This window comes from Diceros bicornis, chromosome 39 (assembly GCF_020826845.1).
Source record: "Diceros bicornis minor isolate mBicDic1 chromosome 39, mDicBic1.mat.cur, whole genome shotgun sequence".
In the NCBI taxonomy this organism is placed as follows: domain Eukaryota; kingdom Metazoa; phylum Chordata; class Mammalia; order Perissodactyla; family Rhinocerotidae; genus Diceros; species Diceros bicornis.
This window is the reverse complement of record NC_080778.1, coordinates 10,724,021-10,751,971: the sequence shown is the minus strand read 5'-3', so window position 1 is coordinate 10,751,971 and position 27,951 is coordinate 10,724,021. Positions and strand designations below refer to the sequence as shown.

The 27,951-nt window shown below is 38.6% G+C and overlaps 1 protein-coding gene across 1 annotated transcript; it reads right to left on the bottom strand.

Moving 5' to 3' along the window:
* Positions 1–24: 24 nt before the first annotated feature.
* RSPH3 (radial spoke head 3) lies at positions 25–23,306 on the bottom strand. The gene is made up of 8 exons (XM_058534061.1): positions 22,652–23,306; positions 19,010–19,097; positions 8,667–8,808; positions 6,963–7,108; positions 5,191–5,394; positions 3,185–3,347; positions 998–1,084; positions 25–552 (listed from the first exon to the last, which is right to left on the bottom strand). Exons 1-8 carry the CDS (start codon positions 23,296–23,298, stop codon positions 242–244), a joined length of 1,788 nt encoding a protein of 595 aa, XP_058390044.1. The 5' UTR covers positions 23,299–23,306; the 3' UTR covers positions 25–241.
* Between the last annotated feature and the right edge of the window lie 4,645 nt (positions 23,307–27,951).

Genomic DNA, 27,951 nt, shown 5'->3' with positions numbered 1-27,951 from the left:
TAATTCTCATGAGAGTTACGATATAGCTTCTGGATATTACTATTAAATAAATGAATTAAGTATTTGTTTCATTTTTTAATTAGTTTTATTATTTCAACATATATGATTTGCCTGGATCACTATACAAAAAGACATGTTGACTAAATACATAAGCTGAGGGGACTCACACATCATTACCTGATTGCTTGTGATGCTGATGGCCTGTTGATTGGTTTCATGGCTCCAAAGCTTCCCTCTATTGTCACAGTTCTTCCTTCCCTAAGAATTTCCTCATTTCTGTCTGCTCATCGTCTCCTTCTTCCATAAGGTTCCTCTCTTGGGATGACACTTTCTCCAAATACCTTCCATCATATGGTGTTCTCTGCAGGAAGTCTCTGTCTGGAGGTGGCCTCTGTGACTGTGATGCGTTTTGCTCCTGGAATTCAGGACCCACCAGCAGATCCCTCATTGCTCCAGGACCACCGAGCCCATCCTCAGGTTCCCGAGACGGGTGCTCGTCCTCCTTACGCTCATACATCATCAGTCTCCTCTCAACCACCTCACGGATCAACACTGAAAAATTACGTGCACAGAAATCACTGTGATTTTTCATGTTTCAGTAGTTATAATGCTCATTTACAGATGAGTATAAAACATTCATCAGGCCTCATCCCTTCTCTGTATCACAACTTTTTATATGGAGTTAGTACACTTAACTTCTGTGCCACGTAATGTATGGAATATGAATTATATTCAATGCTTGCTTTAACACAATATCATTCATAAAGTAATGACAAAAGATGTTACATTCATAAAGTAATGACAAAAGATGTTAATTTTGGTCAAATTATAGAAGAATATAGAAATAATATTGAGGGTAAAAATTTGCACCTTTGTTAATATAATTGACATACTGAAAATTTAAGAACTAAAACTGTAAAATTAACGGCTTTCTTCTATTTATTCTTTTTACTGAAAAATTTCAGAGATGACTTTTAAATACAATAAAAGAACTTACTGTCAAGAACTGTTCTTCCCACCATGCTGTATTCCATGGTTTTATCAACTTCATTCATGAGCCATGGAAGGAATCCTATCTCAATATCTGTCATAAAAAAAAAAGTTAACTTCATTAAGTGATTTGTTTATTTTCTTTGCTGAGGAAGCTTCCCCCTGAGCTAACATCCGTTGTCAATTTTCCTCTTTTTTTGCTTGAGGAAGATTAGCCCTGAGCTAACACTTGTGCCAATCTTCCTCTATTTTGTATGCGGGTCGCAGCCACAGGATGGCTGAGGAGTGGTGCAGGTCCGCGCCCAGGATCTGAACCCGCAAACCCAGGCCGCAGAAGCAGAGTACACTGAACTTAACCACTACACCACTGGGCCAGTCCCCCCTTCAGTGATTTTTATGAATCATTACACATAGGAAGAATCTGTGCTTTTCCCCTAATGTTACAGATTCATCAACACTGTTTTCTTAATACAAAATGTTAAACAGACTCATACAGCATTACTTTTGCCATATTTTCTATATATGTTCTGGTTCATTTCCTTTCTACTGCAGTAGAAACAGTATTTTCAAAACCATGAGGACTTCCTTGGAGTCAAAGCCTTCAGAACTGACTTTATAGGTGTAGTCTGAGATGGATCAAGGGGGGGTGTGGATCTGGGAGCAGAACTCCAATTCAAATGCAATGCAAATCTGGCATTGAGCAATGCCCCCACCTGACACCTGGGGCCTAACAGAAGCTGATCAAGACTCAGAGGATAAAGGTCAGAGGACATCTGAGAAGGCCATCTAGAAATGGGTCAGAAACTAGGTGTTTCCATTAGTGATAAATTTGTTCAAACTGAAATGGAAATCTGTGTAAGCATTTAAAAAATATGGTCCATTACAAAATACATTTTAATGTTTTAAAACGGCTTTTTTTGGGAGGCAGGCATCTAATTGTTATTTTTCAATGGGGTGACAATAGAGAATGTGATAGAATATTATATTCATTGCCATAAATAATTTTAATCTGAGGCATCAATCTCCTTTGCAAGCTTTTAAATGATCTATAACTGACTTGTTCAGCAATTCATGAGAGAAAAAAGGTTGCGGTCTCTGTGACTGACACCAAGAGGCCTAGCTAGACCCCAGGAAGGCAGCAAGGCAGCATGGAAAGAACACTGGACCTGGAGTCCGAGGCCTAAATGCTTCCCTGCCTGAGTGCTGGGGAGCAAGGCATTTAACGTCTCTGAGCTTCAGTTTCTACTTCTGAAGAATGGGAATTAATCTGCCCAATCTACCACACGAGGTTGGTAGGAGGGTCAAACGGTATCATGTAGGAAAAACACTATATCCATTGGAAAGTACAATATAAATGTAAACTACTAATATCTGTCTGTAGTCTGACCTCTATGTATTGAATTGAATATGTAAACAATGAAAATTAACATTACTAACATCTGCCCCAAAATATTATCAGCCATTTGAAATAGGACCTGTATACAAAGCTCTGTGGATTTCAGTGCTTTTGAACCCTAGGAAGGAGGGTCGCAGTGAGAACACGGCAACTCTTACCCTTCATTGGCCAGACTAGAGAAGGACAGGTGGCTCTGAGGGGATGCTAACAGAGAGCTACAGGTACAGGTTCTATGAAGGCAGAGATCAGGTCCCTTCTTTTTTATCTCCAACACCTAATACGGCGCCTGGCAGAGTATAAACACCTAATTAAATGAATAAATGACCTCAATAGCGGCCCTCCAAAGGGTTTTTGATTGAAATAGGAAGTCAGCGGAGAAAAAGTTGATAACAACTATTTATACATACAAGCACAAGTGCTTTATAGCTTACAAAAGTTTCATATATATTATGACATTTAACTCCTAAGCAATCGCCATCTCACTTGTAAGGAAACTGGACGTCATAAAGCAAGTTAATGATGAAGCTGGGATCCAACCTCAAGTTTCTGACATCAAGTCCATCAAGTCCATATTCTTTCTACTACTTCTTAATAAAGACAAAGTAACATCCTAAAATCAAGATCTTTGTAATACACCTCTTATGAGTAACAGTACTTACTTAAAACAACTATAATTGACTTTTTTATTTGCTTCAGAGAAAGATTCTAGTTCAAAATAAAAATGGGCATGAGATAAACGTGAAGCATTAAGAGGACGCTTATTGTAACAGAGTTAAGCTAACAAAACCCTTCACAGACCTCTTTCAATGGGATCGTAAAAGTAGCCGCCATCCCTGAGACTGTCAAACACAGAAGGGAGAAGGTCGGCCAGGTATCGCTGCGCAAACGCCCAGGCGGCGATTTTCTCTGCGGTCTCATTATGCTTGTGGACCACTTCCCACTGCTGTTTCTTCCGACGTTCCTGCCCAGACAGAGACACCACCATCGATGGTTATTTACCTATTATGTCCTCCTCACAGACTGAATCCAGTGAATGGAAGAATTGGGACTTATATTTGTATCCAAAGATGGACTGCAAGGTGTCTATTAAAGGTTCATATTTTTCATCAAGACTTTAATGAATTTCAACAGTTAGTAGGTACTGAACTGAGAAAAGAGGTGGAGCTTAAGGTAAAATTCATCTCCTGAAAGTAAAATATTTCAAGTAAAATAATTTCAAGATATGCATGCTTGACTATGTCGATGATATCAAAGGATAATAATAGGTACATGTATTTTTAATTAGTATTATCATAAAGTATTGCTAATATGAAAATTATAGTGCTTAGATATCTCCAAATAAAGAACTTGAGCCAATGAATTATCTCACTTATAATGATTCTTTGAATTCATAAAGTTTTGAAAACGATAAAACCTCTCTCTTCTTGTTGTGGCTTCTTCTGGACCATATGATATCAATAAAGCTAACGAAGTGTGTTCTCTACTCCCATGTAGAAGCGGGAGCATTAATATATTTTCTGTTTAAGTCTGTTTTCAAAGTTTTTTTTTTTTTTGTGAGGAAGATAAGCCCTGAGCTAACATACGATGCCAATGCCCCTCTCTTTTTTTGCTGAGGAAGATTGGCCCTGGGCTAACATCCGTGCCCATCTTCCTCTACTTTATATGGGACACTGCCACAGCATGGCCTGACAAGCAGTGCATTGGCGCATGCCCGGGATCCGAACCTGAGAACCCTGGGCCACTGAAGTGGAGCACGCACACTTAACTGCTACGCCACCGGGCTGGCATCTCAAAGTTTTAAGCACATATAAATCTAGAGGATTTGTATTCTTCATCTTTTTCATAATGTATTTCCTAATAGTCAATAAATAAATAAGTATTCTTTGATAAAGATTTCACTGATTATTTCAACAAAGCTAATTTCGTGTTTGTTTTATATTTGTAAATAAACAGTCTTGCATTTGCACAGTCTTTACCATAAGCCCTATGCTCTTTACACAACTAATTCTTCATTTTGGAGGAAAACTGAAAGTCCATTTGATTAGGTATTGAGTAGAATATCCCACCAACTAAGCTATTCTGTGTAGTAAGTTGGACTCTTTGGGAAATTATTTTAACTCTTTTAGGTATTCAGGCATTCCATTATAATTTATTCATTCAATGTACAACATAGGGTGACAGTTACTGCCAGATGCAGAAAGATCCTCAAGAGTACTGAGCCTAGTGTTTCCTAACTGGAGGTTACTGGCATATTTTAAAGACTGGATTCTAAAACTTTGCTTATTAAAGGTTCTAAAGACCTATAATCTAAAAAATATTCTGTAAGGACCCAAGTAGTTTTGCTAGACCCCTAAGGATGCAGAGAAGGACCTGGTCACTGAGAAAGACCCAGAATCCTATGCATACCCTCTGCTTCTTATCCCCCATCCATCCTCAATATACTCCACGTTTTCTTTCCACCTTTTCTGCCACTGACTTACGGCAAATCAATGTGTTTTTCTCTCTAAGCCTCTTGATAGTTAAGAGTGGCTTTCAGTTGGGACATATGTAATTTATTCCATTTAAGAACTTTTGGGAACTCTGTTTAGGTACATTTATGTATGTTGGAATGTAAAAAAGTGTAATTCAGTCCATGAAAGATCTGTGATCTAGAGAACAGGAGAGACCCGAACAATAAATACTACAGGTCTTTTCTAACATATTTCCAAAGATCTTTAGCTCCTAGGACATACCACATGTAATTTTGAACATAATATGTTAAATAGCCAAAAGACTGTCTCAGAAAGAAAAACAGAATTCTATACCTTTTCCTCTCGGTGTCGTCTCTCTTGCTCTTCAAGTCTTTGAACCTCAGCCAGTTCAGCGTTGCGTAACTCCTCGTACGCACGCTGACCGGCTCGCAGGTTAGCCAGCTCTTCCTCTTCCATCACTTCCAGAAGAGCCTGCTCGATGGTCTTTCCCACCAAGACTTCCAACATTGGTGTAACTTCCAGATCAAAGTCAAAGAGCTTAAACACACACAACAAAGCAAATTTAAAATTTTAATCACGAACCAAATGCTCAGTGGAACAATATGCAGAAGGACAGCAATAACGAGACACTATTCATCGACCTCTGTCACTGTGTGGGTGCTTGATGTACGTTTCCAATCCTCAAAACAGCCCCGCAAGGCACACAGAATGGCATTTTGTTTACAGGCAAAAATGGGTTAAGTCAAAGTTATACAAAGACCTAAGCATCATAAAAATGAACGCTGATATTCAACAACTTTAAGATCAAATTCTGAAACCCAAGGTAAACATCCTTATCTTTCTTATTCTCTGCCTTTTCTGCTTGATTTTTACTGGTTATTTTTGATAAAGAACTATGGAACAAGAATAATGGATATTTTGGTGATTCATCTCCAGGATTTAGAGACAAATATATTCTATGTAGCTTATGAAGACCTATTTCCCAAGTTTAGTGACGGTTCTTTCAAGTTCCTTCAAGTCTTAAATCTCATTTAAGTCATTATGCACATAAGAATTGCCTTCTCCTCTTCAATTTCATAAACGGGACTACTTATGCATTCTACATTGATAGAAAAATTTAATTATTTTAGGATTTTTTTAAAGAGAGAGATTATCTTCATAAAAGTTATGTAATCTATAAGCAACTAATAGTGGAATCTTTTTTTCTTTTTGAGGAAGATTGGCCCTGAGCTAACATTTGTTGCCAATCTTCCTCTTTTTCTTTTTTCTCCCCAAAGCCCCAGCATATAGTTGTATATCCTAGTTGTAGGTCCTTCTAGTTCTTGTGTGTGGCATGCCGCCTCAGCATGGCTTGATGAGCGGTGAGTAGGTCCACACTCAGGATCTGAACTGGCAAACCCTGGGCTACTGAAGCAGAACGTGTGAACTTAAGTGCTACGCCACCAGGCCAGCCCCTAATAGTGGAATCTTTTATACCAGAGATATTATTTTCTCTTATTTGATACAAATCTACCGTATATTCATATATTAAGCAAGTATGCAAACACACAAAAATCAAACATGTAAATATTCTAAAAACATTTCTAATGATCCTCATTTCTGATCAGCGAAGAGGAGAAATCAGAACATGGTATTTAAAAACATTTTTGGGGGGCCGGCCCGGTGGCACAGCAGTTAAGTGCGCGTGCTCCACTGCGGCGGCCCAGGGTTCGCAGGTTCGGATCCCGAGTGCGCACCAACGCACTGCTTGTCAAGCCATGCTGTGGCAGCATCCCATATAAAGTAGAGGAAGATGGGCACAGATGTTAGCCCAGGGCCAATCTTCTTCAGCAAAACAGAGGAAGATTGGCATCGGATGTTAGCTCAGAGCTAATCTTCCTCACAAAAAACACAAAACAAAACAAGCAAACAAAAAAAACATTTCTGGGTACATCAGGATAAAACTACTATTATAGACAAATCTGGAAAGAAATCCAGTAAGTGGAATCTTTCTGATTGTGGTTTGTACACATATTATTGTACGCATATTGTATGCATATTTTAACTAAACCTAACTTTACCTATTTATAAAGAAGATAGAGGGAAGTCCAAACGATGTACCATACCTCTCCTTCTAGTATTTGGGTGGCCACATCTTTGCCAGTTTTGGCAGGAATAAAGAGTGGTGTTGGTGGTCTGTCCAAAAACGCATCTGTTTGGCATTCCATATCGACTTCTATGATGCGGTCAGCAATTTCTTCAAGGTATAATTCTAAGAGAATATCATATACACTGAGTTTGAAATTCTGGTCTATTTCAAGCATATATGTGTATTTGAAACTTCAACTCCTTCAAAATAGAATTAAATGGATCAGAAAATAAGTCTTAGAGTGAATGTGCTCAAATGTGAGTTCAACTCACATTCTGAACTAAGTGTTTTTATGTATTTGGAAGAACACAGAGTCAGCCAGGCTAGAGCGTTTATTGAATGTCGAGAAAGCACTGAGCGTTGTATCTGAAAATGGAACTAAAGAAGAACATGAAACCACAGATGTATATAAGACTCAAAGTATAATAGGGGATGGAAAGTTAATAATCCATCTGTATAATTGAGTCCTAAGATAGTAAACTTATAAAGATTTGAAAATTCCTGGATATTAAAAAAAATTATGCACCATGTCACTATGTCATTTGATGTTCCCTCTAACCCACAGATTATAAACGGATATATGAAAACAAATTTCATCTTAGGAACAATTTATATGAAGCAAGGGCAGTGTGGTATCATGCAAAGAACATGAGAACTGGAGTCAGAAGTTGAACACAGAACCTAGCCAAGTTATACCCTCTTTGGGCCTCAGTTTCTTTATCTGTAAAAGGGATCATAATTATGTCACTGGAGTCTTTGTAATAATAAAGGAGATACACAGGTAAAGGACTTGGTATAGTCTCTGAGATATAGGAAATACTCAACAAAAGGTGGCTGCTATTGTATCATGTAATATTCTGATGGTATAAACAAATACTAAAATTTAGCTCTCACAGAATTATAACTATATTGGCTAATCACAGACATATACTCCTTCTAGACTTGGCCTCAAGGTAGGGGAAAAAGGCATGGAATGGTTCTCTTCCTCTCACCCTTACTACCCAGAAATAACTCTCATGACTCCACTCACCATGTTGGCAGGGTGTACGGTGAATCTTGAGTAGTGACATTGGTCCAAGGAAAACACCAAGTACTATCTGATTAGCAAGATCCTGTCAACAACACAGCTAGACCCCACAGGTCCAGGTGAGCCTCTATAGCTGAGGACAGGTAGGAAAAGCCTGGCACTGGCCTCAGGAGAGCCCATGTGGCCATGGCGAATACGCAGAGTGAGAGGAGAACAAAAGGAGAGAACAGAAGAGGCCGTGGTGAGAGAGGAGATCTGAATGGGTTCACTCCTCTTAAAAGACAAAACGCCCAAATAGAACTACATTGTTCTCCTGTCCTGTAAGTCCAACATGATTCATGTTGGGCTGTGAAAGGAAAAAGGGAGAAATAATCTCAGTTTGAGAATAGAATATGTGAAAAGGGCTTAGCAAGAATTAATGGTCATAAAATTCTGTTTTTTTAAAACCCCATCTCACACTTCCAGGCATGCCCAATACAATAATAATATACAGTCTATGAATTTGTTTAATGAATTGACTTCTCCTACCACATGACTGGGGAAGACCTGGATAGCATAACAGATACATAAATAATACAAAGGCCAAATAAAAATGAACTGACTTAGAAAACTGAGCAAACCAAGGAGCCACGATGCCATGGCATGGTCACGTACCTGTCTGCACATCCACGTGCTTTCTGCCTTCCACGGGCTCGGGCGTTCGTGGTCGGAGCTGTTCTTGGGCTCGTTTTCTGGCAAGAGCCCTCCTCCTAGCCTGCTGCTGTCTCTGAATCTCTAGAGGATCAGGCTGCCCAGGCTAAGGGTGACAGAAAAGGCTTCTAAAATTTAGAAAATATTTCTCAAAGCAGATATAACTGCCATTCCAAAAGTAATTCCTGGAGAGTATAAAAGCATGTCATATAAGGCTTCCTGATTAGCAGTGACTTGATGATGAAAATTTCATTTGAACTTTGTCAGATAATTATAAAGGTGTCTGACAAAGCATAAAAGTAACTTCAAAGTATGACTAACTGGAATAAATGGGTACAGAATCCTATCCAATAAATTGTTCTTCCTCATCCAAGTATTTTTACCATGAATTCCTCTAGTGCCTAGTAACCAGTATACAGATATAACCATTCAGTTACAATAAATTTTAATGTGTAGTTAAGAAATTGAAAAGCACTAGGATTTTTTAAAGTCTGAATTTTATTTGGACAGAATTTCCTTAAAAAATATATTAGCTCATGGGCCGGCCCGTGGCTTAGTGGTTAAGTGCGCGCGCTCCGCTGCTGGCAGCCTGGGTTCGGATCCCGGGCGCGCACGGACGCACTGGTTCTCCGACCATGCTGAGGCCGCGTCCCACATACAGCAACTAGAAGGAAGTGCAGCTATGACATACAACTATCTACTGGGGCTTTGGGGGAAAAAATAAATAAAATTATATTAAAAAAAATATATATTAGCTCACAAAGAAAACATCCTCAGTGAAAACGAAGCCTGTCCAAGTGCACAAAACGACAGCTAAGGGATTAAAAATATAATTATTCACAGTAGTTCTGCAATATTTGGAGGTCCCTGATTTGGTATCTGTATCTCACTTTGTAGTCATTCTCTATATCTATAGCTAACTTGTCTTATCTCAAGGTAAATATGAAAAGAAAGGGGAAACATAAAAGCATTTTGTATGAAAAAAATTTTAATATTTAAAATTAGAATTCTAAAAACATTTTAATTGAAATGACAATGTAATAACACTGAAGATTTTTAAAAAGAAAATTACCTATAATCCCATATCCCTAATACAATGGCTATTGTCATTTAAATGTCTAGTTTTTTTAAGTTGTGATGATTTCATACATTTATGAATGATTTTATTCATTCATACATATACATCTATATATTTTTCTAACAACATTATCTATCATAAACTTTCCCCATATTTGTATTATATAGTGGAAAGAAGAGCGTTGGCTCTGAAGCTCCAATTCCAACTCTTCAATTTATTAATTACTAGGATTAGTAAATCTTGGACTAATTACTTAAGTTTTCACATATTCATTTTTCTCATCTGTACAATGGGAATACTAACAACATCTATCTAAGGTTTTGGTTGTAAGGAACAAATCAGATAATAATGTAATGAGCCTAACACAATACCTGACACAGAATAGCTCTTCCCCTACATAGTTATTTCCTTTTATTATAAAATAAAATAACATTACAAAAAAAAAAAACAAAAAAAAGAAAGAAAGAAAGAGAAACAATCACCTATAATTCCATTTTTCTAATACAATTACTGAAATCATTTTGGGATCATTTAGTGAAGAATTTTCTTCAGCTCTTGAAAGATTTGGAGTAACATAAATGTAACAGGTTCATTTTAGAAATGCATTGCCCAACTTAACTGTTTCAGGGTCTGGTTAAAATCTATTTTTAAAAAAGTTTTATTTTGAAATAATTAACAAGAGGTTGCAAAAATAGTAGACAGAGTCCTGTGTACCCTTCAGGCAGCTTCCTCCAATGGTGACATTATATATAATTGTGGCACACTATCAAAATCAAGAAATTAACACAGGTAGAATATGACAGTGATCTGTAACAGATCTTACTCAGTTTTCACAATTTTTACATGCATTGATTTCTGTTTGTGTCTGTGTATATAGTTCTATGCGATTTTATCCCATATATAGATTTGTGTAACCACCACTACAATCAAGATAGAGACCTGTCTTCAACACACAAAGGAGCTTCCTTGGGTATCCCTTTATAATTCTCCCAAGTCCCACATTCATCCCTGTGCCCTGGCAACCACTAATCTGTTCTCCATTTCTAGTTTTGTCTTTTCGAGACTGTTACACACAAGGAATCATACAGTATGTAACCTTTTGAGATTGGGTTTTTCCGCTAAGCATAATACCCTTGAGATCCATCCAGGCTGTTACACGTATCAATAGTTCATTCCTTTTCGTTACTGAGTAGTACCTAAATGTATGGATGTACCAGGTTTGTTTAACCATTTACCTATTGAGAGACACACAGGATGTGTTTTCAGCTTTGGGCTATTATGAATAAAGCTGCTATGAATGTTCATTCGTGTACAGGTTTATATGTGAATATAGGTTCTCATTTCTCTGGGATAAATGTCTAAGGGTGCAATTGTAGAGTCAAATGGTAAATGCTTGTTAGTTTTTTGAAGTAGCTACTGAACAATTTTCCAGAGTGCATGTACCATTTTACATTCCCATCAGAAAAACAAGAGATTTCCAGTTGCTCTGCGTCCTCACAAGCATTTGTTATTATCACTATTTAAAAATTTTAGCTTTTCTAACAGGTTACATCATTGTGGTTTTAATACGTATTTCCCTATGGCTAATAATGTTGATTTTTTTAAATGTGCTTATTTGTCATCCCTATCTTTTCTTTGGTGAAATATCTGCTCATGTCTTTTGACCATTTTGGTTTTTTTTTTTTTTTTACTTTTAAGAGTTCTTTACATATTCCAAATACATGACCTTTGTTGGATACGTGGTTTGCAAATATTTTCTTCCAGTTTGTAGTTTGTCTTTTTGTCCTCTTATAAGGGTTTTTCATACCACAAAAGCTTTAAATTTTGATGAAGTCCACTTTATCACGTTTTCTTCTCTGGATCAACTCTCTGCTTAGCCCTAGATTCTGAAGGTTTTCTCCTAAAAGTTTATAGTTTTACATTTCATATTTAAATCCATGATCCATTTGAACTAATTTTCGTATACAGTGTAAGGTTTAGGTCATGGTTCATTTAATTTTTTTGTTTATGGATGTCCAATTGCTCCAGCACCATTTTGTTGGAAAGGCTATCTTTCCTTCATTGATCTGCTTTTGTCCCTTTGTCAAAATTATTTGGGTGTATTTGTGTTGGTTTATTTCTGAGTTCTCTATTCTGTTCCATTGGTCCATGTATCTATTCCTCCACCAATACCACCTCGTCTTGATACAACTACTACTATCACACATAGTAAGTCTTTTAATGTTGGGTACAGCAATTCCTCTCATTTTATTCTTCTTTTTCAAAATGGTGTTAGCTGTTTTATTCCTTTGCTTTTCTATGTAAATTTTAGAATAAGCTTGTCTATATCTACATAGATCTTGCTGGAATTTTGATAGGGATTGTGTTATACTTCTAGGTCAACCTGGGGAGAATTAACATCTTCACTACGGTTAGTCTTCCAATCCATGCACATAGTATGTCTCTCCATTTCTTTATATGGTCTTTGATTTCTTTCTTTCTTTTTTTTTTTTTTAACAGGCATCATATAATTAAAAAAAATCAATTTATTTTTAAAAAAACAAAAACAAAAACAGTTCACTCATTTCTCCCACTCCCTACTCTCACCTCTGGCAACTACCAATTTGTTCTCTGTATCTATGAGCTTGTTTTTTAAATATATATATATTTTGATGCCATAGAGAAGAGAGATCATATGGTATTTGTCTTAATCTGACTTATTTCACTTAGCATAATGCCCTCAGGATCCCTCCATGTCACAAATGGCAAGATTTCTTTTTTTTATGGCTGAATAATATTCCATCATATCTATATAGCAATTTCTTTATCCATTCATCCCCTGATGGACACATAGATTGTTTCCATATTTTGCCTATTGTAAATAATGCTGCAATGAACGTGGGAGTGTATACATCTTTTTAAATTAGTGTTTTCATTTTCTTTGGATAAATTCCCAGAAGAGGAATTGCTAGATCATATGGTAGTTCTATTTTTAATTTTTTGAGGAAACTCCATACTGTTTTCCATAGTGGCTGCACCAATTTACATTCCCACCAACAGTGCACAAGGGTTCCCTTTTCTCCATATCCTTGCCAACACTTGTTACTTCTTGTTTTTTTGATGATAGCCATTCTAACAGGTGATATCTCACTGTGGTTTTGATTTGCATTTCCCTGATGATTAATGATGTAGAGCATCTTTTCGTGTACCTGTTGGCCATCTGTGTGTCTTCTTTGGAAAAATGTCTATTCCGATCTTTTGCCCATTTTTTAATTGAATTGTTTGTTTTCCGCTATTGAGTTGTACGAGTTCTTTACATATTTTGGATATTAGCCCGTTATCAGATATATGATTTGCAAATATTTTCTCCCATTTAGTAGGTTGCCTTTTCATTTTGTTGATGGTTACCTTCGCCGTGCAGAATCTTTGATTTCTTTCATCAGAATTTTGTAATTTTTATCTTATAGATCCTGTACATGTTTTGTTAAATTTATACCTAGGTATTCCGGTTTTTTGGGAATGATTGTAAATGGTATTGTGTTTTAAATTTTGTTCTCTACATTCCTTTCTAGTATACAGAAATATGACTGAATTTAGTGTGTTGATTTTGTATCCTGCGATGTTGCTCAACTCACTAGTTCTAGTAGTTTTTGGTAGAGTCATTGGGATTTTCTATCTAGACAATTTTGTCATCTGCAATTCGGGACAGTTCTAATTCTTCCTTTCTGGTCTAGATCTAGCACTGGCTGGGACTTCCAGTACTATGTTGAATAAAAGTGGTGAGAGTGAACATCCTCGACTTATTCCCAGCTTTAGGGGGAAAGCATTCATTCTTTCACCATTAAATATGATACTAGCTATAGGTATTTTGTGGAAGTTCTTCATCAAGTTGAGGAAAGTCCCTTCAATTCTTAATTTGCTGTGTTTATCATGAATGAGTGTTGAATTCCATAAAATACTTTTTCTGCATCAATGAATATGATCAGAGGATTTATCTTTTTTATCCTGTTGATATGGTAGATTACATTGATTTACAAATGTTGGAACACATTTGCATGCCTGGAATAAATCCTGCTTGGTCGTGGTGTATAACTCTTTTTATATATTGCTTGATTCTATTTGCTACTATTTTGTTGAGGATTTTTGCATTTACATTCATGATAGCTATTGGTCTTATAGTTTTGCTTTACTTTCTTTGTCTGATTTTGGTATCAGGGTAATAATGCTGGCCTTCTAAAATAAGTTGAGAAATGTTCCCTCCTCTTTTATTTTCTGGAAGAGATTGTGTAGAATTGATCCTAATTCTTCTTTAAATGTTTGGTAGAATTCTTCAGTGAAACCATCTGGGCCTGGAGATTTCTTTTTTGGAAGCTTTTAAATTAGAAATTTAATTTCTTTAATAGTTATAGGACTATTCAGAATATCTATTTCATGTTAGATGAATTTTGGTAGTTTGTAGTTTAAAAAATTAGTCCATTTCATATATATTGTTGAATTTATGTGTGTAGATTTGTTTGCATTCCATTATTATTGTTTTAATCTTTTAATGGATTAGGATCTGTAGTTATATCCCCTGATAGTCATTCCAGATATTTGTTATTTGTGTCTTCTTTTTCTCTTCCTAGAGGTTTATTAATTTTATTGATCTTTTCAAAGAACCAACTTCTGGTTTCATTGATTTTCTCTATTGTTTTTGTTTTCAATTTAATTGATTTCTGCTTTAATCTTTACTATTTTCTTCCTTTTGCTTGCTTTGGGTTTGTTTTGCTCATCTTTTTCCAGTTTATTGAGGTAGAAGCTTAGATTTTTGATTTGAGGTCTTTCCTTTTTTCCCTTAGCACTGCTTTGGCTGCATATCACAAATTTTGATATGTTGTATTTTCATTAAATTCTAAGTATTCTTTCAAAATTTTCTTTAATATTTCCTCTATGGATTATTTGGAAGTGTGCTGCTTACTTTTCCAGTGCTTGAAGATTTTTCCTGTTATCTTTTATTATTGATTTTTAGCTTGATTCCATTGCAGTCAGAGAACCACACTCTGCATGATTTCAAATATTTTAAATATATTGAGGTTGTTTTATGGCCCAGGATATGGTCTATCTTAGTGAATATTCCACAGATGCTTCAAAACAATATGCATTCTGTTGTTGTCAGAAGGACTGTTCTATAAATGTCAATCATAACCTATTGGTTGATGGTGTTGTCTAGATCTTCTACATCCTTGCTGACTTTCTGTCTCAGAGAAGGATGCTGAAGTCCCCAACTAAAATTGTGGATTTGTCTATTTCTCCTTTCAGTTTTATCAATTTTTGCTTCACGTATTTTGAAGCTCTGTTGGTTGATGCACTCACATTTAAGCTTGCTATGTCTTCTTGGCATATTATGATACTTTTACCATTATGTAATGTCCCTCTTTGTCCCGGGTAATCTTACTTTCTTTGAAATCTACTTTATCTGATATGAAATACAGCCACAATTACTCTTTAAAAATTAAAGTTTGCATGGTATATACTTTTCTATCCTTTTATTCTCAACCCACCCACATCATTATAATTGAAATGAGTTTCTCGTAGACAATATATAGTTGGGTCATGTTTTTTATCTACTCTGCCAAACTCTGCCTTTTATTGGTTTAGTTAGACCATTTACATTTAAAGCAATTATTGCTGTATTAGGGCTTTGGCTGCTATTTTACTTTTTGTTTCCTGTTCTGTTTTTCATTTTTCTATTTTCTTTTTCCTGCCTTCCTGTGAGTTACTTGAACATTTTTTTAGAATTCTCTTTTGATTTATCTATAACATTTTGGACTACATCTCTGTGTAGTTTTAAAAAATAGTTGCTCCAGGTATTATAATATACTATGATCACAGCTAACATTTAGTACCAACACTTTACTACTTCAAGTGAAGTGTAGAAATCTTACTTCCATTTAGATCCTCTTATTCTCCCAACTTTTAAAATATAATCAAAATATAATCATCTTAAATACTTCATCTCCATACATTAAGCACTATATCAGATGATGTTATAATTTTGCTTCAACCATCAAACATAATTTTTAAAAACCATGGGAAAGACAGTTTATTATATTTACCCGTTTTCACTCATTCCATTGTTTTATCTTCCTTCCCGAAGTCCCAAGCCTCCTTCTGTTATCATCTCCTTTCTGTTTAGAGAACTTCCTTTAATTATTCTTTAAGGGTAAGCCTGCTGTTGAAAAGTCTTCTTAGTTTTCCTTCATCTGAGAATGACTTGATTTCCTCTTTATTCCTGAAGAATATTTTCACTGAATTAAAATCAGGGCTTGATAGTCCTTTTTTTTTTTCAGGACTTGAGAAATATTGTGCCACTTTTTTTCTGGACTCCATGGTGTTAGATGAGAAATCCACTTTTAATCAAATAATTATTCCCCTTCTGGTAATGTGTCATATCGCTATAGCTGCTTTCCAGATTTTTTGTTTTTAGTTTTCAGAAGTTTGATTTTGATGTGTCTTGGTGTGAATTTCTTTGGGTTTATCCTGCTTGGGATTTGATCAGTTTCTCAGATCTGTAGGTTTATGCTTTTGCCAAATTTGTGGAATTTTCAGGCACTATTTCTTTGAATGTTTTTTCAGTCCTACACTTTTTCTCCTGTCCTTCTGGGACTTGGATAACATGAATGTTAGGTATTTTTTTATTGTTCCTCAGCTCTCTGAGTCTTTTTTTTGGGTCTGTCTTCTATCTGTTATTCAGACTGGGTAATTTCCATTGATTTGTCTTTGAATTCACTGATTGTTTCCTGTGTCATCTCCAATGAGTCTGTCCTGTGAATTTTTTATTTTGGTTATTATATTTTTTAGTTCTATATTTTCCATTTATTTTTATATCTTCTATTTCTTTAGTAAAATTTTCTGTTTTTTCATTTGTTCCAAGAATGTTCATAATTATTCACTTTTGATTGAAAATTTTTATGATTGCTGCTTTAAAATCCTTGTCAGGTAATTCCTACATATGAATCATCTTGGTGTTGTCATCTCTTGACTGATTTTTCTCATTCAAGTTGTGACTGTCCTGGTTCTTGGTATGATGAATGATTTTCTTATTGCATCCTGGACATTTTGGGTATTATGTCATGAGACTCTGGATCTTATCTAATCTTATTAGCAGGAAGTCACCCCTTTTGTTTTAGCGTGCAGATGCAGGTGGAGAGAGAAGTTCAGCATCCTGCTGGGCCTCACAGACACCACCCCAGTGAAAGTGACCCCACCTTACATTACCTCATTGGTGCCCGGTGGGGTGGTAGTTCAGCTCCTTGCTATGATCCCCTGACACCAGTGTTGGGGTACTGGGGAGTAGGGCTCTGACTAACACTCCTCATACCACCTTGTTCCTCTTCATTGCGCCCAGATAGGGGTGAAACTTCAGCTCCCTCCTGGCTCTGCTGACACCACCCCAGCAAAAGTAGGGTACTAACTTGTGCCATCTCTTACCACCTCACTGCCCCTGGGTGAGGGTGGAAGTTTGGCTTCCTGCTCCACCCTTGTTGACACCACCTCAGTGGCTGAATCAGAGCACCAGTTTGTACTGCACTGTTGCTGCCATATGGGGATGGAAATGCAGCTCCCCACCTCAGCCTCGCTGATGCCATGCGGAGGGGCACGGCAGTTTTTCCGTTGATGTTTGGCTGGAAGAGGAGTAGTATTGTAAAAGCGTTTCTGTTCTGCTAGGCTGCCCTTTTCCTAGTCTTTTGGATAGAGGGAGCAGGCTTTTCTTAGGGTGTGCCTGTTGGTGGTTCCGGGATGCAGGCTTCTGCAGTACTCTGAATGGGATATGTGGGAGGCAAAAGAAAACCCAGGGAACTCACTGCCATGTCATTCAAGTCCTAAGGTCCCTAGCCAGTGCACTTTCTTCTTTCCATCTTTCAGAGTCTTCCTATGTTTGTTTGTTGTGCTATGTCCAGAGTTTTTTAGTTGACAGAGGAGGAATAGGAAGGAATTGGCAAATTCCTGCTTGTCTGGAACTGGGAGTCTCAGTGAAGACTTCTAAGGTAAGGTCTTGAATAATTGGCTAAAGAACTAAAAAAAAGTGTATCAAATCATTACAATATTAATTTCAAAAAAAAAAATAGAACTAAAAAAACCAATGATTCTTCTTTCTACTTTTGTTCTAAGTATGCCAGTGTTCACTGCTACTGCCACAAGGAAGTGCTGAAACACATCTATATCACATATGTGAGCCGTTGTTTCCAAACGCTGGTTCCTGAACTGGCTATACCAGAATTGCCTAGAGAAGTTTATTAATAATGTGTATTCCTGTGTCCAACCCTTGGAGGTTCTAATGCAGTAGATGCAGGGTATGGCTGAAGCATGTATATTTTTAATGATCTTTCTAGGTGGTTTTGATGTACACTGCTTCAGAATGTCTAATATTCCATATATCACTGTGTGGTGTTAGGCACTTATCTGTCACACAGTGTTTACAGATTAACATAACTGTATTTCATTGCTGAGCCAAGAAGTCATCACTCTTAATACCATGCCACGTCTTACTCACCTCTGTATCCTAGGTACCCAGAACAGGACCTAAAACTCAATAAATATTTGTTGAATGAATTAAAGAAAATAAGCATAATTCAGAATTTTTGATTAAATAATGATAATAGTATTAGAGTATGAGATAATTTTAAAAAACCTAAATATATTAGACCAGTGCTACTCAAAGTGTGGTCCTCAGACTAATGCTGTCTACGAACTCTTTGAACTGGTCTGTAACAATTTAATTATAGAAATTGAGAGTAAAAGTTCAGAAACTTTTAGAGCAGTTTTCCAGAGTTCTGTTAATCTAATGAAAAACTGGGGCCTGTATTTTTTAATTATTATTTTTAACTGTGGTAAAATACACATAAAATTTACCATCCTTACCATTTTTAAATGTACAGTTCAGTGGCACGAAGTACATTCACAGTGCTGTGCAACCATCACCATCATCCATCTCCAGAACTCTTTTCATCTTGCAAAACTGAAACTCTGTACCCATTAAATAATAACTCCCTATTCCCCTATCCTCCTAGCCACTGGCAAGCACCATCAGCCTTGTATTTTGCATGTCTTTTTTTTTTTTATTTCATTTTTCTAGTAATCTATCTTTATTTTACTTTATAAATGTTTTAGTCTGCAACAGATTAGAAATTAAAAGAAACAAACAAACAAACTAGTCCTGCACCACAGGTAGTGTAAAAGCTCTGTGTTAGACCGTTCAAATCATACATACCAGCGGCCCTGTCTGTAGGGCGTAAGTGTTGCCTCGGATCACCCTTCTGTCATACATTATGTTTCCGTAACTCACAGGTTCTTCAGTTCTGTAAGACAGCAAATTCTAACTACTGTAATAGAGTATTGGTATCTATGAAGTCAACTCATTTTTAACAGGATTTAGACTAAGATGAAAATATTTTAAGACAACAGATTTTTGTTTTAGCACAGTCCATAAAATAAGGAGACAAATGGCTACCATTTATTGAAGGCGTATTATATGCCAGGTCCTTCGCAAATAGTATTTTATTTACTGCTCACAATAGGCTTTAAGTTGGGAACTATGATTCCCATTTGAGAGAAGAGAAAGTAGACTCAGAAAGGAATCTGCCTAAGGTCACCTAGCGAGTAAGTGGCAGAGTTGGATTTGGGTGCGAATCTGTTAGATTACTTAACAAATGTGAAAATGGCCCATTTGAAAAGGGGCCTGCCCTAAAGCACTGACAAAACTTCGATTCAAGGATTGAAAAGTTACATTCATAGAATCAGGCCTAAAAAATAAAATAAGTCAAATTTCTCATTGTTCTTTAACCTCAAAGATATTTTTAAGTGATACTGTTTCAAATGTTAATAAAATTTTAATTTGGGGAATCAGAATGATCAATATTGTGAAACTGATCAATATTGTGAATGACCAATAGTGAAAAATACACAGTTGATATTTCCCTGCAAAGTTCTTTAAATGATATCCTATTTATGGCTATGAAACCAAACATCGACCTATACCAATAACAGTACTCTATCAGAAATGATTTTCAGAGGGGTAAATTGCTTATTTATCATATACTGAAACCACTATTGGATAACCTGACTTCATATTACTTAAAACCCAGACCTGCTGCACTGCTCATCTTACTTGACCTCTGGGCAGTGTTCAGCTCAGCTGGCCACTCCTTCACTGGAGCACTCTAGGCCTCTGTGATCCCACCACGTTCTTCTGATTGTTTTTCCGCGGCTTCTCTGCTGGTTCTCAGCCTGTGTTTGTCAGTTCCTCCTGTCTTGGAGCATTTCCTCAGGGCTCAGCCTTCTCTTGTCCTTAGTTGACTTCATCCAATCTCAAGGCTTCGCTTATGATCCATATATTAAAACTCCCAATTTTATGCTTAGCTCAGAACTCCTCTGAGCTCCAGGCATGTATATCAAATTGATTTGCCCAATGACGTCTCACTAAGATGTCTCAATGACAACCTCAAAATTGAACTGTCATTCTCCCACTCCAACTTGTTACTTCTTTAGTGTTCCCTGTTTCATTAAATGGTAACACTAACCACTAAGCCACCCAAGTGGCTTTATCTAGAAGCCTGGAAGTCATCTATGACTCTTCCCTCTTCCCCAATCCCTACAGCCAACAAGTCCTATTGATGCTATCCTTTAAATCTTTCTCGTATCCATCCATTGCTCATGGCCACCACTATCTTTTACCCGGACTATTGCAAAAGTCTCTTAGTCTCTTAACTGTCTGGAACAACATTGCTCCCTCAATCTGTTCTATACATTTTAGCCAGTGATCTTTCAGAATGGAAAAATCCATTTACATGATTAAAGCCTCCTAGTGTTAATTAAAATAATAATGATGAAAAATTTTTGTTTTGTTTTTCTACTATCAAAAGCCAAAAAGAAAAAAAAATCCACAACATCTATTGCTGGTGAGGATGGGGTGAAAAGGATATGTTTAAACATTCCTGGAGGAAAGGTATATTGTTCCATCTGTTCGTATTAAAAGTACACATGACCTAACAATCCCACCCTAGGAATCTGCCTCATGGAAATAAAAAAGCCAGTACATAAGGTTGTTTATTAAAACCTCCTTCTTTGTGGTAAAAATTTGAAGCGAACTGAGTATCTATCAATAGCAGAAAATTTTCATAACTTATGGTACATCCATACCAAGGGATATCATGCTGCTATTAAAAATTATTGGAGGAATTTCCACAAAGAATTAAGTGAGAAAAGGAAGATACTGAGAACTGTGCATAATATGTTACCATTCTCATGAAGCAGACACAGCCCTTGCATGGGTGTATGTGAATGTATATATTCATACATCTGTACATAAACATGTGAGCTTGCAGAATAGTACAGAAGCATTCATGCAAGGTTGTTAACATGGTTACTTTGGGGGGCAGGAGAGCACGTTTGCAAGGGAAGGGGGTGGGGAATAAGGCTCCGTTAAGAATGCCCCCAAGCATGAATGATATGAGTCCATTTATATAAAATTAAATATGTATGTGTATGCATACATAAAGAAATTAGGGGAAAAAAAGGAATTAGAGTTTGCAAAATAAGAGGAAAAAGCCAATTGCAGATTAATATGTGCAGTATGATTCTATTTTGGAAATAAACGTTCTATATATATGTGTGTCCACGCAAGGAGGTATAGAATAATAGAAGAATAACGTAAGATTGTCAAAGTTGGTTACAACAGGGAAGTGGGAGTAGAGGTAGGTGGGAGATGATTAACTTTGCCTTTATTCATCCTTATTTTGTATCTTTCATCTGCTTCAACAAGCAGATAGTACTTCTGTAAACTGAAAACCACCAATAAGGATAATTTTAAACTGAAAAATCAAATACGTACACATACATTCCTTCTAATGGCTTGAATCAACCTATTACTTCAATACACCAATCAACTAACTCTATCAAAAAAAAAAAATCACTCCTAACGAACCACCACTGATTCTTACTTCATCTGTTGGTCTGATTTAATAGTAAGATTTGTAAGCAACCACTTAAAGGCACTAGAAAATGTTTTTGAAAGGAGTCCTTTTGTAAATTAATCCTTTTATAACATATATAATTCTTCTTCAAATTTAAATTTTCTATTTTGGTTTTCTTAAAGTGATAGACATATCTTATAAAAAAGTTTTTGTCAGAATAAGATAATTATGAATTTAGGCTCAGTGCCTGAAATAAGCATCAAGAGTTACATTGCTGATGTTCAAAAATTAATTCAACAATTTGTGTCCAGTGCTTACTACGTGTCAGGCACACTCCTAGGTGGACAAAAGGCACAAAGGCTCGTGTTCCACGGAGCCTGCATTCTTGGGAAGTTCTGCTGATTCCAAAGTTGGAGGCTTATGGAAAGAACTTCAAGAGAACCATAACGTTTACGGTCCTTTCTAAATAAGTATATTTGAATATTTGCAAATACTCATTAATGTAAAAATACAATTCAGGGTCCAGCATGGAAGGATAACCCGATTCCTGACCAAGGATAACCCATTTCTAGTGTGGAAAGAGCTGCGCTTGGCTCCCATTCTGGACGTGCTATTGTGTGTGATACCTTTGTACCTCAGTTTCCTCATTTGCATAAAGGAGTCATAAAACCAACTTCACAGCGCTGTGGACTAAGTGAGAAAACATGTGAATGCCCCTAGTAAGGTGCTTGGCACAGTAGGCCAACAATAAACATTAGTTGGCTCAAGTTTTGTGAAATAAGCCAGTTCCATGTACATGTTATCAATCATACCAGCAACTCATTAGCACTAACAGTTAACTAAGGGAGGCCCCCCAAGGCAGGTCTTGCCCGGGCGAAGGGGTCAGGATCCCGGGATCGGGGGCAGGTGGAGATCACACGGGGGCTGGTTTGCTCACTCACGGCTCCATCAGGTTGTCCCGGTAACGGCGGCGCTGGCAGGGCAGGGCCCGGGGCCGGCTGGTGTAGGTGTAGGTGTAGGTGCCCATGGCTGGAGAGGTGCGGCGGGTCAACGCGGAGGCCCCGTCCGTGGTCAGGCTGCTTCGCTTTCGGTGGAGCTTGGCTTTGAAGCAGGTGGGCGCTAGGGTGTCGTGGGAGCGGGAGAGGCGCACGTGGTGCCAAGGGCAAGGGCTCCGCGACCCAAGGAGAGGCGGCAAGAAGGGAAGCGGGCGGGACGGGAGGTTGCCAGGGCAGGAGGTGGGAGCTACGCTCGGCTGGGTCCAGGCAGCACAGAGCCAGACCGCGACGCCGGTGCCGGTTGCCCAGCAACCCCGAGTTCCGCCCGCGGGCGTGGCCTCTAGGCAGTTCCGGCGGGCGAGTTTCAGAGGAGGGCCCGCGCGCCAGGGCACTTCCGGCTCTTGACTCCGCCCACCGGCACCACCCTTGCAGATGCGCCTGCTCGTTTGAAGTTCTCCCTCCCGGGAGGCGGGTATGGTGGCCTTGGTGGAGGGCTTTGCGGGGCACGGCGGCGGTCCCCGGCCCCACTTTGGACGGTGGCTTCCTGGGGTAGGTGTCGGCGCCATTCTCCCAGGCCCACGTGCTCCGCTCATTAGGGGTGTCCTGGGCTGTTTCTCCTCCCGCCGCCGCCCCGGGCTGCCCGCCTGCGGTCGCTCACGCTGGCACCTGGGCTTCCAGCTCTGTTACGTGCCAGGACCGGGCGAGGGCTCCCCAGGGGTCTCGCGGCCGCGCCACCCCTTCCGCCCCGGGGCCGGGCTGCCGCCGCGCTCCGCAGCCTTGTCTGCATTTCCCGCCTGCCTTCTATGCAGACCGCGGTGTTGCTTGGCACCTCGGAGGACCCTTGGGGGCACGCAGCGACAAGGACCGCCCCACTGACGTCTCATTTTGGGAAAGGGGTGGGCGCTTTGTTGAGTCTTTTAGGCACCCTACACCTTAATCTGTCAGGCCCCAGGCTCTGAAGGATGAAGCATCAGGGGTGGGTCTGCGCTGAGAAACGCAGATGCTTTGGTTTTACTATTAGCAATGTTAAAAAATATTGTAGTTTGTGTGAGTGAAGTGCGCGTATGCCTGTGTAATCAGTTATTTGCATTTGGATTTGCATTTACTCCTTCAGTCAGCTAAGTGCTGCCTGGCTTTGAATCCAGATTCTGCAATGCAGTAGCCCGGTAACCTCCAGCAAATTAATGCTTTTGTGCTTCATTTTCCTAATCTGCAAAAGCGGGTAATAAAATTTCTCTCTTAGGGTTTGTAATGAGGATGAAAAGTGCTAATAAATGTAAAATACTTTGAACCGTATAATGGCTTATCATAAGCCATTATATTAAGATGTAGACCCTTCCTGTGCAGTGAAGCTTGTGGTCTGAAGCAGGTGTAGGTATTGTATAAATGACACTAACATAAAGATGTGTGGTCAACGCTAGAGGTAAAAGCACTGCATGAAGATTTTAGGTCTGATCACTTAATTTTGAGGTAATTTATGAAAGGGCTAGAGGAGAAAATGACATTTAAATTGTATTTGATGCCTGATAGTATTTTGACTGGTGAGGATCTTGGAGGAAGTGCATTCAGAATGGCTTCATCAAATCCTCAAAAACCGAGGTGTACTTGGAGAACTGTAAGTGAGTGAAATATATATTTAGATGGTTATAAGAGCTAAGGAGAAAAATGAAGCAGGGAAGAAGGCTAGGTGTCAGAGGTGGAGGGGGCCCTAGAAATTTTAGATTGGTCAGGGAAGGTGACATTTGAGTAAAGACGTGAAGGATTTTCTCAAATGAAATTTGAAACTAACATTCCAGGAAACAGCTGGTGCATGGTTCTAAGGCAGGTATAAGCCAGGGGTGTTCAAGGATTAGAGTAAGGAGGCTAGGGTGGGCGGAGCCACGTGAGCAAGGAGGAGAGTATTAGGAGATGAAGTCACAGAGGTAATGAGTTCAGATCCTTGCGCCTTGTAGGTCAGTGTAAACACTAGCTTTTACTCTGAGGTTAAAAGCCCTTGAGGGTTTTGAATTTGAAGCTTGACATAGTTTGATTTTTTAAAAAGCATTTCTATTCTGGTTGGGTTGAGAATAGACTGGAGTGGGGCAAAAGCAGAAGCAGAAAGACCACATAGAAGGCTCTTACCCGGTAAGTCTGGCTGAGAGTGGCTTGGATCAGGAATGAGGTGGTCGAGGGGTGAGAAGGGGTCAGAGAGATGATCCTGGATCTGTTTTGAAGGTAGAAACAGATGGATTAGAAGTGGGGCACTAGAGAAAGAAAGGTGTAAAAGATCACACTAAGGTTTTTGATTAAATGTTGGACATTGTGTAGAAAAAATTGCAGAGATGCTCTGGCTGATGTTCTTTTTCTCCAGAGGGTTAATTTTATGACAGCTGGCAGTTAGAGTGGGAGCAGATGACCTTTAATCAAGCATTAAGACTTGGGGAAGGTTGATCGCTTTCTGGTTTGCCCTTATTCCAGAGCATAGGCCTTTATGAATCTCAACAGAAAGCCTGGGCTTTTTGACAGGTCCCCATCTTTGGGGAACCTTGAACTCCACTTTGTGTATTCCCAGCTCTGTGAGATTGTTGAAAGGTCTGTTAGCTTTTTAGCCCCTTAGCAGCTGCTTAGTTTCTTGATTTCTAGTGCTCTTGCAGCTTAGAATTCAGCAAATGCTTTAGGGATAAAAGCCAAGAAAACTGTCAGGCTTACTTCTTTTTGATCCCCCTTTGTCTGGGGTCTTGTCCCTTCAAGTCCTGCAGTTCTCAACTCAAATTTTTATCTCCCCAGGTCTGAAAGACTCCTGACGCTTCTAGATGACTGCTTTCTGCTTTCCCCTAAATGCCCTGCTCAGAAACTCGGCAAATGCCCCAGAAGAAAAAGCAATGGAGAAGTTCTGTATTATTGTGTATTTTCCTTCTCCTTGGAATCCCAATTCTTCATGTCCACACTGGTTTGGTTGCTCTCCAATGCCTTCAAATAGCCTGTGTGGTTTTTGTTTTGTTTTTATTTTTCTTTTCAGCTTTTATAGTTATTCCTGTAGGAGAGTTGGTCTGATTCAGGCTACTCAGTCATAGCTAGAAGCTGTGTTAAGAATGGAGTTTCCACTTACTGATACAAGGAACGCTGAGGAGGAGCAGATTTTGGGGGGAGCATTAGAAGCTCAGTTTGGGGCACATTAAGCTTGGGAGGCATATTCGTCATCCAAGCGGAGATGTTGAGTAGGCAGTTGGATTTTAGGGGATCGAGAGATGGATTTTTGAGTCAACAGCATATAGATGATATTTAAAGCCATGAGACTTGATGAGATTACCAAGGGAGTGTAGAGAGAGGAGAGATGAGCCCTTGAGAGTAATATTTAGAGGTTGGAAAGATGAGGAATAATCAGCAAAGGAGACTGAAAAAGAATGGCCAGAGAGATGGGAGAAAATGCAGAAAGTCTGGTCACTGGGAGTCAAGTGTTGAAAGCGTTTCAAGGAGAAGGAAGTAATCAACAGTGTCTAATACTATTCATGGGTCAAGCAAGATGTGAACATTGGATCTAGCAACACTGGATCATTGGTGATCTAGAAAAGGACACCTTCAGTGGAGTTATGGAGGAGAAAGGTCAGTTATAATGGATTCAGAAGAGAATGGGAGGAGAGAAATTTGTGACTCAGGGAAGTTTGCTGCAAAGGAAAAGGAAGGCGTAGGGTGGTAGCTAGAGGGAAGTTGTGTCAAGAGAAGGTTTTATATTTTTTTAATGGAAGAAATGACTATAAACATATATATATATGTTTACAGGAGTGATTCAGTAGAGAGAGACGGAAGAGTTGATGGAATGATATAGGCAAGAAGGGATGGGCTCTTGTGCACAAGTAGAGGGGTTGGCCTTGCCTAGAAGCATGCACAGTTCATCCATAGTAATAGGAGAAAAGGTAGCCAAATGACCACAGATGCAGGTAGATTGATAATAATTTTTAAATTCCTTAATAACAAATGGATATTTCCAATGTAGCAGACGCTATGCTAAGCACTTTACACACATGGTTTCGTTTAGTTCTTACAGTGACCCTGTGAGGTAGGTTCTTATATTATTTCTACTTAACTTTCAAGGGAACTGAAGCTTAAAGAGAATGTAACTTATCAAAGTTATATAGCAACTAAATATCAGAACCAAGATTTAAACCTCTATCTGTCTGATTCTAGAACCTATGCATTAAAATATCAGCTTATGGTGCTGAGTATCTTCCCACCCCTCAACCTCTTTTGCTGTGTTTCTCTCTCTCTCATTCTCTATATCCCAAATAATCACCAAGTCCTGCCCATTTTACCTCCTAAATGTTTCTTTATTCTGAGTCTTCTTCTTTGCATCCTTACTGTTCTTACCAGTGATGGACCTGATCCATACAGCCTCAGTTGGATCTTCTTTGCAACCACAGAACGGTGTAACTGAACTGCAACTCTGATCATGCTAGTCCCCCCCTCAAATATTTCTACAACCACTTTGCATTGTGAGTTCAAGCTCCTTAAATATGCTATAAGTCCTTCACTGTCTGGTTACTGCTTGTTTTTCTAGTCTCAGATCTTGTTAGTTTCTCCTGGTACTTTTTTTCCCAGCAAAGCTGACCCCTTGGAGTCTCGCTGCACAAACTATGGTATTGTCTACCTCTGTCTATGATTTGTGCTTTTCCTTTATCAGAAATATTTCTAAGCGTAGATAAGAGAATGCAAGAGAGAACTTATGACAGTTCATTATTCAACAAACATCAAGCACCTTCCTCGTATTAGGCACGTTGTAAGACCTAGGGAGAGATGGAGCTTTCGTCATAGCAGAGGGAGGCAGATAATAGGCAAATAAGAAAGAAAGAAGAAAACGTCAGGGCGTGATAAAAGCTACGATGAAAACAAAGCAGGGTGTTCTGGTAGGGAGTGCCTGAGTGGCTGCTTTAGATTCCGTCATGGAAAAGGCCTGAGAGGGTCATGCTTAGCTTGAGACCTATGTGACATAAGGAGCCCACCACATCAGGTCCTGGGGGAGAGCAGCACAGGCAGGGGGAGGAGCTAGGGCACTGTCCCGAAGGCAGTGGCAAGGTTGTCATGTTTAAGCAAAGGGAGGAAGGCCAGTGTGGCTAGGACATGGAGAGCAAGCGGGAGTGGTTGGAAGTGAGTTTTTAGAGGTAGTTAAGAGTTAAATCATGTAGAGCCTTGTAGGATGGGGAGGAGTTTGGATTATGGGGAGCCATTCAAGGGTTTTAAGGTGGGGGGATGATTTGATCTGAGTTATCTTT

Bases quoted from the DNA above. Each gene is read 5' to 3' on its own strand.
- RSPH3 (XM_058534061.1), bottom strand. From the start codon at position 23,298: ATGAGCGGAGCACGTGGGCCTGGGAGAATGGCGCCGACACCTACCCCA. The intron at 8,809-19,009 runs GTATGTATGATT...TGTCACCCTTAG, and splicing joins CCCTACAGACAGGGCCGCTG to CCTGGGCAGCCTGATCCTCT. The intron at 553-997 runs GTAAGTTCTTTT...GTAATTTTTCAG, and splicing joins GGGAAGAACAGTTCTTGACA to TGTTGATCCGTGAGGTGGTT.